The 11,177-nt window shown below is 46.3% G+C and overlaps 1 protein-coding gene across 1 annotated transcript in view; it reads left to right on the top strand.

Moving 5' to 3' along the window:
• Positions 1 to 577: 577 nt before the first annotated feature.
• sh3bgrl2 (SH3 domain binding glutamate-rich protein like 2) overlaps positions 578 to 11,177 on the top strand; it is a 43,658-nt gene continuing 33,058 nt past the window's right edge. The window contains exon 1 of the mRNA XM_065016597.1: positions 578 to 902. Coding sequence (XP_064872669.1) covers positions 858 to 902 — 45 coding nt within the window. The 5' untranslated portion in view covers positions 578 to 857. The remainder of the gene's footprint in view (positions 903 to 11,177) is intronic.

The raw sequence follows: 11,177 nt of genomic DNA on the forward strand, positions 1-11,177 counted from the left end.
ATCTATCTATCTATCTATCTATCTATCTATCTATCTATCTAGTTAGCATTTAGGAAAGGTACATCAACCCACCCGATTCATATTACCTTGGCTTCACGTCTCCATGCTCAGCCATGACTTCTCCCTTTCACGGTAGGGTCTTGAGTAGCTAGCTATGGTGCCATGGCAACCCCCCGTACTTCCGCATACTGTAGTTACGTCGTTACGCCGGAGAGTGGCGCTGTGACCACTTGTTTGCTTGAGTTCAAGATATCCAGATTTATTCAAGAATATATCAAAATGAATAAAAGGGACCTAACCTAATGGTTGTTTCTAGGTTTGTATTAATATATTCTGAAAAAAGGGTTGATCTATATTAGGAATATGTTTTTCATGATTGTCATTGTGATTCATTAAATTGATGCATCGGTCTGGCGTGCTGTTCTGTGCATTTGTCCAGATTTGTATTTTTTTCCCAAAAAAGTCATTAAAAAGCTCATGGCTGTAGTAACCTTTCATTGTATACAAACAAAACTACATTTCACATAATGCATAGTGTCAAGCAGGCTCAGCGTGGTTCAGTTCAGTCCAAAAGATCAGTGCTGTCAGGACCGCAGGGGGCCGGATGGGGGAGCGCGGTCCACGGCAGACGCGGCGCGTACGATGTTATCGTGGCACTGACTGTAGCCTATAAATACCGGGAGGCGCGCAGCCTACCTACCAACACTGGCATTAATCTAAACACGGCTTGAACTGCGAGGAAAGGCACTTACATTAGGATCCTACTACTGGGATAAACGCCTCAAGTGAAACGGAATATAAACCGCTCGAGTTCTAGTCTAGTGTCGCTCGCCTGTGCGACGCACAGCACCAATAATATGGTGATCAAGGTTTACATCGCCTCCTCCTCGGGATCTGTGGCGGTGAGTGAGTCCGTGCGCTGATATTATGTAGCCTATCCGTAATAAAAATCTGTTTGGATGTATATTATTCTGTGTGAGTTGCATCAATTGTACAGGTGCAGACAATGCCGTGAGGAGGGAATGTGTTCATCATGCCTTTTGATATTGTTGTTGACATCGGGGGAGGAAGGGAGGGGGGGGGGGGGGGCCTTATGTAAGTTATCTGACTGATCTCCTATATGCTAGTGAGAAGCAAGAATCTGGAACGCAGCCTGCCGTTGCCTTCAGTCCAAACGTGTCTATACTACTTTGATTTTTAAAACATGGCTATAGACATAGACGTGTGATTTATATATATATATATATATATTTTTTGTGTCTATGTTTAAGTTCATTCTGGGTTTTTATTCTGGAATCCAACCCATTAGCCCTCTACACCTTAACCTCCATGTTTTAGGGGGGTTAAAGACTCTACACTAGAGGCAGGTCTCAGAAGTTCAACCTGCATGTTGGACATCTTTTATGTCATTATTCCTGGACTAGTAACCGAAAGGTTGCAAGATCGAATCCCCCGAGCTGACAAGGTGCAAATCTGTCGTTCGGCCCCTGAACAAGGCAGTTTAACCCACTGTTCCCAGGCCGTCATTGAAAATAAGAATTTGTTCTTAACTGACTTGCCTAGTTTAAATAAAGGCCAAATAAAATTCTAAAGGCCCTCTTCTTTCAGCAGGTATCTGTACGCACAGCAGAGCCAGGCATAACACCTTGTCTGCATCACAAATGGCACCCTATTCCCTATGAAGTGCACTACTTTTGACCAGGGTCCAGTTGGGGGGGGGCAACCATATTAATTTATTTTCACTTAAAAGACAGACAGTGGAAAGTACCTACATCATGTACAGCTGGCTATGTTTGATTCACTTCCATTTGATATTACGCAAAAAAAACTATCTCAATAAAGCCTACAGAGTATTATCCTCTATTAAAACTGCTGCCTAACAACACAAGATAAAGCAATACCCTACTCCCTATGTAGTGCACTACTTTTGACTAGGGCCTACATGGCTCCCATTAGGGCACTGGTCAAAAGTAGTGTAGTACTATATAGGTTGCCATAGGGCCCTGGTCAAAAGTAGTGCACTATGTAGGGTATAGGGTGCCATTTGAGAAGCACGCTGTACAACTCTCCCACTCTAGGTGTGTGTTTATCTGACCAAGGTTGACCAAAGTCCATGTTTGCCTCTTCTAACAGTGCTCCCTTTTCTCTGAACCAGGATGTCCTCCTCAACTGAACTGTGTCCCAAATGACACCAATTCTCCCTATGGGCCCTGGACAAAAGTAGTGCACTATGTAGGGTATAGGGTGCCATTTGAGATGTGGTCCTGTAATGTACTGCAGATGGCCCTGCCCCCTTGGTATGTGTTGTTCAAACTTAAGGTCGACCAATTATGATTGTGATTTTTCCACGCCGATACCGATTATTGGTGGACCAATAAAAGCCGATAGTGATTAATCGGCGCGTGTGTGTGAATATGTATATGTGATAATTACAACGATACTGAATTAACACCTTTTTTTTTCTTTTTTTAACTTAATATAATACATCAATAAAATCAATTTATTCTCAAATAAATAATGAAACATGTTCAATTTGGTTTAAATAATGCAAAAACAAAGTGTTGGAGAAGAAAGTAAAAGTGCAATATGTGCCATGTAAAAAAGCTAATGCCGCCCTGGTCTGAGAGGTTCAGACGGCCCTGCCGCCCTGGTCTGAGAGGTTCAGACGGCCCTGCCGCCCTGGTCTGAGAGGTTCAGACGGCCCTGCCGCCCTGGTCTGAGAGGTTCAGACGGCCCTGCCGCCCTGGTCTGAGAGGTTCAGACGGCCCTGCCGCCCTGGTCTGAGAGGTTCAGACGGCCCTGCCGCCCTGGTCTGAGAGGTTCAGACGGCCCTGCCGCCCTGGTCTGAGAGGTTCAGACGGCCCTGCCGCCCTGGTCTGAGAGGTTCAGACGGCCCTGCCGCCCCTGGTCTGAGAGGTTCAGACGGCCCTGCCGCCCTGGTCTGAGAGGTTCAGACGGCCCTGCCGCCCTGGTCTGAGAGGTTCAGACGGCCCTGCCGCCCTGGTCTGAGAGGTTCAGACGGCCCTGCCGCCCTGGTCTGAGAGGTTCAGACGGCCCTGCCGCCCTGGTCTGAGAGGTTCAGAGAGGTTCGGCCCCTGCCGCCCTGGTCTGAGAGGTTCAGACGGCCCTGCCGCCCTGGTCTGAGAGGTTCAGACGGCCCTGCCGCCCTGGTCTGAGAGGTTCAGACGGCCCTGCCGCCCTGGTCTGAGAGGTTCAGACGGCCCTGCCGCCCTGGTCTGAGAGGTTCAGACTTGTTTCAGTGGTTGTTTTCAATCTTCACATGCGCCGCTGAATGTCAAACCTTGAAAGTCTCTTTTTTTTTGTTTGTTTTTGTTAGTCTTTTAATATAAGTAAATTCTTTTATCTCCCCATGATCAGTCATTTAACCACAGGGTTGTGTACTCTGGTGTTGTGTGTATACTCTGGTTGTGTACTCTGGTGTTGTGTGTATACTCTGGTTGTGTGTATACTCTGGTTGTGTGTATACTCTGGTTGTGTGTACACTCTGGTTGTGTGTACACTCTGGTTGTGTGTACACTCTGGTTGTGTGTATACTCTGGTTGTGTGTATACTCTGGTTGTGTGTACACTCTGGTTGTGTGTATACTCTGGTTGTGTGTACACTCTGGTTGTGTGTATACTCTGGTTGTGTGTACACTCTGGTTGTGTGTATACTCTGGTTGTGTGTACACTCTGGTTGTGTGTATACTCTGGTTGTGTGTACACTCTGGTTGTGTGTACACTCTGGTTGTGTGTATACTCTGGTTGTGTGTACACTCTGGTTGTGTACTCTAGTGTGCCCTGAGGTTATTGATTGATCTAAATGATACTAATTAGAAGAATAATGTATTGATTTATTCTCCTTAAAGGTCATGGAAATTCTGCTTCCCTCCTCCAACAATATTTTCCCCCTGTTGGACATGCAGTTCGGACTGACTGTCCCATCTCTCTAACCTCTGACCTCTAACCTCCCATTTCTGAAAGAACATGGTGCAGCCTGTCGCTCTTCGCGTTTCACCTGAGAAGAGAGAGGCCCTTTAGAGGATAATATTTATTAAAGCCTCTCTTAAGAAATGCCTCTAGTCTTAAGTAACGGGATAAATTATTAACGCATCTTAGTTTTAGCGTATCTCTGGAATGGGAAAACAAAACACAATTGCTGCTGTGGTGTTTACAGAAGTTATTTTTAACCCGGTGAGACACACACACACACGCTTGAATACCCTTGGTGTCAGAGAGAGGGCAAGAGAGAGGAAGGAGAGGAAGGAGAGGGGTTGAGAGAGAAGGAGAGGGGTTGAGAGGGAAGGAGAGGGGTTGAGAGGGAAGGAGGGGGTTGAGAGAGAAGGAGAGGGGTTGAGAGGGAAGGAGAGGAAGGATAGGAAGGAGAGGGGTTGAGAGGGAAGGAGAGGGGTTGAGAGAGAAGGAGAGTGGTTGAGAGGGAAGGAGAGGAAGGAGAGGGGTTGAGAGGGAAGGAGAGGGCAAGAGAGGGAAGGAGAGGAAGGAGAGGGCAAGAGAGGAAGGAGAGGGCAAGAGAGAGGGAAGCGAGAGGAAGGAGAGGGCAAGAGAGAGGGAAGCGAGAGGAAGGAGAGGGCAAGAGAGGAAGGAGAGGGCAAGAGAGGAAGGAGAGGGCAAGAGAGAGGGAAGCGAGAGGAAGGAGAGGGCAAGAGAGGAAGGAGAGGGCAAGAGAGAGGGAAGGAGAGAGGTTGGGAGGGCAAGAGAGGGAAGGAGAGGGCAAGAGAGGGAAGGAGAGGGCAAGAGAGGAAGGAGAGGGCAAGAGAGGAAGGAGAGGGCAAGAGAGGAAGGAGAGGGCAAGAGAGAGGGAAGCGAGAGGAAGGAGAGGGCAAGAGAGAGGGAAGCGAGAGGAAGGAGAGGGCAAGAGAGGAAGGAGAGGGCAAGAGAGAGGGAAGGAGAGAGGTTGAGAGGGCAAGAGAGGGAAGGAGAGGGCAAGAGAGGGAAGGAGAGGGCAAGAGAGGAAGGAGAGGGCAAGAGAGGAAGGAGAGGGCAAGAGAGGGAAGGAGAGGAAGGAGAGAGGTTGAGAGGGCAAGAGAGGGAAGGAGAGGGCAAGAGAGGGAAGGAGAGGGCAAGAGTGGAAGGAGAGGGCAAGAGAGGGAAGGAGAGGAAGGAGAGAGGTTGAGAGGGCAAGAGAGGGAAGGAGAGGGCAAGAGAGGGAAGGAGAGGAAGGAGAGAGGTTGAGAGGGCAAGAGAGGGAAGGAGAGGGCAAGAGAGGGAAGGAGAGGGCAAGAGAGGTTGAGAGGGCAAGAGAGGGAAGGAGAGGGCAAGAGAGGGAAGGGGAGGAAGGAGAGGACAAGAGAGAGGGAAGGAGAGGGCAAGAGAGAGGGAAGGAGAGGGCAATGAGAGGGCAAGAGAGAGGGAAGGAGAGGGCAAGAGAGAGGGAAGGAGAGGGCAAGAGAGAGGGAAGCGAGAGGAAGGAGAGGGCAAGAGAGAGGGAAGGAGAGGGCAAGAGAGAGGGAAGCGAGAGGAAGGAGAGGGCAAGAGAGAGGGAAGGAGAGGGCAAGAGAGAGGGAAGGAGAGGGCAAGAGAGAGGGAAGGAGAGGAAGGAGAGGACAAGAGAGAGGGAAGGAGAGGGCAAGAGAGAGGGAAGCGAGAGGAAGGAGAGGGCAAGAGAGAGGGAAGGAGAGGAAGGAGAGGACAAGAGAGAGGGAAGGAGAGGGCAAGAGAGAGGGAAGCGAGAGGAAGGAGAGGGCAAGAGAGAGGGAAGCGAGAGGAAGGAGAGGGCAAGAGAGAGGGAAGGAGAGGAAGGAGAGGACAAGAGAGAGGGAAGGAGAGGGCAAGAGAGAGGGAAGCGAGAGGAAGGAGAGGGCAAGAGAGAGGGAAGGAGAGAGGGAAGGAGAGGAAGGAGAGGGCAAGAGAGAGGGAAGGAGAGGGCAAGAGAGAGGGAAGGAGAGGAAGGAGAGGGCAAGAGAGAGGGAAGGAGAGGAAGGAGAGGGCAAGAGAGGGAAGGAGAGGGCAAGAGAGAGGGCAAGAGAGGGCAAGAGAGAGGGAAGGAGAGGAAGGAGAGGACAAGAGAGAGGGAAGGAGAGGGCAAGAGAGAGGGAAGCGAGAGGAAGGAGAGGGCAAGAGAGAGGGAAGGAGAGGGCAAGAGAGAGGGAAGGAGAGGGCAAGAGAGAGGGAAGGAGAGGAAGGAGAGGGCAAGAGAGAGGGAAGGAGAGGAAGGAGAGGGAAGGAGAGGAAGGAGAGAGGTTGAGAGGGCAAGAGAGGGAAGGAGAGGGCAAGAGAGGGGGAAGGAGAGGAAGGAGAGAGGTTGAGAGGGCAAGAGAGAGGGAAGCGAGAGGAAGGAGAGGGGTTGAGAGAGAATAGCAGAAAGGGAAAGATACAGAGAGAAATGGAGAAAGCAAGTAGGAGGGATAGCTGAACAGAGTGAATCATTATAAGAAGTGATGTCAAACCCTGAAATGAGCAGCTCCAGATTAGATCAGATTAGTGGAGTGGTAAATCCACACTTCATCCTTTTAGATGGAAGGATGAAACAACCCTCATCTCTCTGAGTTGGGAAGATGACACCTCGTTGTGATTCCACACAACATATGTAGAGACTTTAGTAATTTTTTAGAGGCACTATGTTACTGTAAACAGTAGTGTTTTTTAGAGGCACTATGTTACTGTAAACAGTCAAGATCCCACATCCTCTTTTACAACCAAAGATGTGACCGCCCACATATTACCTCTGTATTTTTCTCTCCCGCGTACTCATTCTCTCTCTCTCTCTCACGTACTCATATTCTCTCTCACGTACTCATATTCTCTCTCTCTCTCACGTACTCATATTCTCTCTCTCTCTCTCTCGTACTCATATTCTCTCTCTCTCGTACTCATATTCTCTCTCTCTCTCTCGTACTCATATTCTGTCTCTCTCGTACTCATATTCTCTCTCACGTACTCATATTCTCTCTCTCTCTCGTACTCATATTCTCTCTCTCTCGTACTCATATTCTCTCTCTCTCGTACTCATATTCTCTCTCACGTACTCATATTCTCTCTCTCTCTCTCGTACTCATATTCTCTCTCTCTCGTACTCATATTCTCTCTCTCGTATATTTATATTTATATATATTCTCGTACTCATATTCTCTCTCTCTCTCTCGTACTCATATTCTCTCTCTCTCTCGTACTCATATTCTCTCTCTCTCGTACTCATATTCTCTCTCGTACTCATATTCTCTCTCTCTCTCGTACTCATATTCTCTCTCTCTCTCGTACTCATATTCTCTCTCTCTCTCGTACTCATATTCTCTCTCTCTCTCGTACTCATATTCTCTCTCTCTCGTACTCATATTCTCTCTCTCTCTCGTACTCATATTCTCTCTCTCGTACTCATATTCTCTCTCTCTCGTACTCATATTCTCTCTCTCTCTCGCGTACTCATATTCTCTCTCTCTCTCGTACTCATATTCTCTCTCTCTCTCTCATATTCTCTCTCTCTCTCGTACTCATATTCTCTCTCTCTCTCGTACTCATATTCTGTCTCTCTCGTACTCATATTCTCTCTCTCTCACGTACTCATATTCTGTCTCTCTCGTACTCATATTCTCTCTCTCTCGTACTCATATTCTCTCTCTCACGTACTCATATTCTCTCTCTCTCACGTACTCATATTCTCTCTCTCTCTCTCACGTACTCATATTCTCTCTCTCACGTACTCATATTCTCTCTCTCTCTCTCTCTCACGTACTCATATTCTCTCTCTCTCTCTCACGTACTCATATTCTCTCTCTCTCTCTCTCTCACGTACTCATATTCTCTCTCTCTCTCTCATATTCTCTCTCTCTCTCGTACTCATATTCTCTCTCTCTCTCTCTACTCATATTCTCTCTCTCGTACTCTCATATTCTCTCTCTCTCTCGTACTCATATTCTCTCTCTCTCACGTACTCATATTCTCTCTCTCTCTCACGTACTCATATTCTCTCTCTCTCTCGTACTCATATTCTCTCTCTCTCTCGTACTCATATTCTCTCTCTCTCTCGTACTCATATTCTCTCTCTCTCTCTCGTACTCATATTCTCTCTCTCTCTCTCTCTCTCTCATTCGTACTCATATTCTCTCTCTCTCTCACGTACTCATATTCTCTCTCTCTCTCTCTCGTACTCATATTCTCTCTCTCTCACGTACTCATATTCTCTCTCTCTCGTACTCGTACTCATATTCTCTCTCTCTCTCACGTACTCATATTCTCTCTCTCTCACGTACTCATATTCTCTCTCTCTCTCACGTACTCATATTCTCTCTCTCTCAATTCTCTCTCTCTCTCACGTACTCATATTCTCTCTCTCTCTCGTACTCATATTCTCTCTCTCTCACGTACTCATATTCTCTCTCTCTCTCACGTACTCATATTCTCTCTCTCTCTCACGTACTCATATTCTCTCTCTCTCTCTCACTATATTCTCATATTCTCTCTCTCTCTCTCTCGTCTCATATTCTCTCTCTCTCTATTCTCTCTCTCTATTCGTACTCATATTCTCTCTCTCTCGTACTCATATTCTCTCTCTCTCTCGTACTCATATTCTCTCTCTCTCTCGTACTCATATTCTCTCTCTCTCTCGTACTCATATTCTCTCTCTCTCTCTCTCTCGTACTCATATTCTCTCTCTCTCTCGTACTCATATTCTCTCTCTCTCTCACGTACTCATATTCTCTCTCTCTCTCACGTACTCATATTCTCTCTCTCTCTCTCGTACTCATATTCTCTCTCTCTCTCGTACTCATATTCTCTCTCTCTCTCTCTCTCACTCATATTCTCTCTCTCTCTCGTACTCATATTCTCTCTCTCTCTCGTACTCATATTCTCTCTCTCTCTCGTACTCATATTCTCTCTCTCTCGTACTCATATTCTCTCTCTCTCGTACTCATATTCTCTCTCTCTCTCGCGTACTCATATTCTCTCTCTCTCGTACTCATATTCTCTCTCTCTCTCTCGTACTCATATTCTCTCTCTCTCTCGTACTCATATTCTCTCTCTCTCTCTCGTACTCATATTCTCTCTCTCTCTCGTACTCATATTCTGTCTCTCTCGTACTCATATTCTCTCTCTCTCGTACTCATATTCTGTCTCTCTCGTACTCATATTCTCTCTCTCTCACGTACTCATATTCTGTCTCTCTCACGTACTCATATTCTCTCTCTCACGTACTCATATTCTCTCTCTCTCACGTACTCATATTCTCTCTCTCTCACGTACTCATATTCTCTCTCTCTCTCACGTACTCATATTCTCTCTCTCACGTACTCATATTCTCTCTCTCTCTCTCTCACGTACTCATATTCTCTCTCTCTCTCTCACGTACTCATATTCTCTCTCTCTCTCTCTCACTCATATTCTCTCTCTCTCTCTCACGTACTCATATTCTCTCTCTCGTACTCATATTCTCTCTCTCTCTCACGTACTCATATTCTCTCTCTCTCTCACGTACTCATATTCTCTCTCTCTCGTACTCATATTCTCTCTCTCTCTCGTACTCATATTCTCTCTCTCTCTCGTACTCATATTCTCTCTCTCTCTCTCTCACGTACTCATATTCTCTCTCTCTCTCTCGTACTCATATTCTCTCTCTCTCTCTCTCACTCTCATATTCTCTCTCTCTCTCTCTCACGTACTCATATTCTCTCTCTCTCGTACTCATATTCTCTCGTCTCTATTCTCTCTCTCTCACGTACTCATATTCTCTCTCTCTCACGTACTCATATTCTCTCTCTCTCTCTCGTACTCATATTCTCTCTCTCTCTCTCATATTCTCTCTCTCACGTACTCATATTCTCTCTCTCTCTCACGTACTCATCTCTCTCTCTCTCTCACGTACTCATATTCTCTCTCTCTCACGTACTCATATTCTCTCTCTCTCTCTCACGTACTCATATTCTCTCTCTCTCTCTCTCTCGTACTCATATTCTCTCTCTCTCGTACTCATATTCTCTCTCTCTCTCACGTACTCATATTCTCTCTCTCTCACGTACTCATATTCTCTCTCTTGTACTCATCTATTCTCTCGTACTCATATTCTCTCTCTCTCTCTCTCTCTCTCTCTCTCGTACTCATATTCTCTCTCTCTCTCTCGTACTCATATTCTCTCTCTCTCACGTACTCATATTCTCTCTCTCTCTCTCTCATATTCTCTCTCTCTCTCGTACTCATATTCTCTCTCTCTCTCGTACTCATATTCTCTCTCTCTCTCGTACTCATATTCTCTCTCTCTCTCTCTCTCGTACTCATACTCATATTCTCTCTCTCTCTCTCTCACGTACTCATATTCTCTCTCTCTCTCTCATATTCTCTCTCTCTCTCGTACTCATATTCTCTCTCTCTTCTCTCTCTCTCTCTCTCACGTACTCATATTCTCTCTCTCTCGCTCTCTCATATTCTCTCTCTCTCATATTCTCTCTCTACTCATACTCTCTCTCTCACGTACTCATATTCTCTCTCTCTCTCTCACGTACTCATATTCTCTCTCTCTCTCGTACTCATATTCTCTCTCTCTCGTACTCATATTCTCTCTCTCACGTACTCATATTCTCTCTCTCTCGTCTCTCACGCACTCATATTCTCTCTCTCTCTCTATTCGTACTCATATTCTCTCTCTCTCACGTACTCATATTCTCTCTCTCTCTCTCACGTACTCATATTCTCTCTCTCACGTACTCATATTCTCTCTCTCTCGTACTCATATTCTCTCTCTCTCTCTCGTACTCATATTCTCTCTCTCTCTCTCTCTCGTACTCATCATATTCTCTGTCTCTCTCGTACTCATATTCTCTCTCTCTCTCTCATACTCATATTCTCTCTCTCTCACGTACTCATATTCTCTCTCTCTCACGTACTCATATTCTCTCTCTCTCACGTACTCATATTCTCTCTCTCTCTCACGTACTCATATTCTCTCTCTCTCTCGTACTCATATTCTCTCTCTCTCGTACTCATATTCTCTCTCTCTCACATACTCATATTCTCTCTCTCTCACGTACTCATATTCTCTCTCTCTCTCTCTCACGTACTCATATTCTCTCTCTCTCTCACGTACTCATATTCTCTCTCTCTCTCACGTACTCATATTCTCTCTCTCTCTCTCTCTCTCTCGTACTCATATTCTCTCTCTCTCACGTACTCATATTCTCTCTCTCTCACGTACTCATATTCTCTCTCTCTCTCTCTCATACTCATATTCTC

The sequence above is a fragment of the Oncorhynchus nerka genome, unplaced genomic scaffold (genome assembly GCF_034236695.1).
Source record: "Oncorhynchus nerka isolate Pitt River unplaced genomic scaffold, Oner_Uvic_2.0 unplaced_scaffold_960, whole genome shotgun sequence".
NCBI lineage: Eukaryota > Metazoa > Chordata > Actinopteri > Salmoniformes > Salmonidae > Oncorhynchus > Oncorhynchus nerka.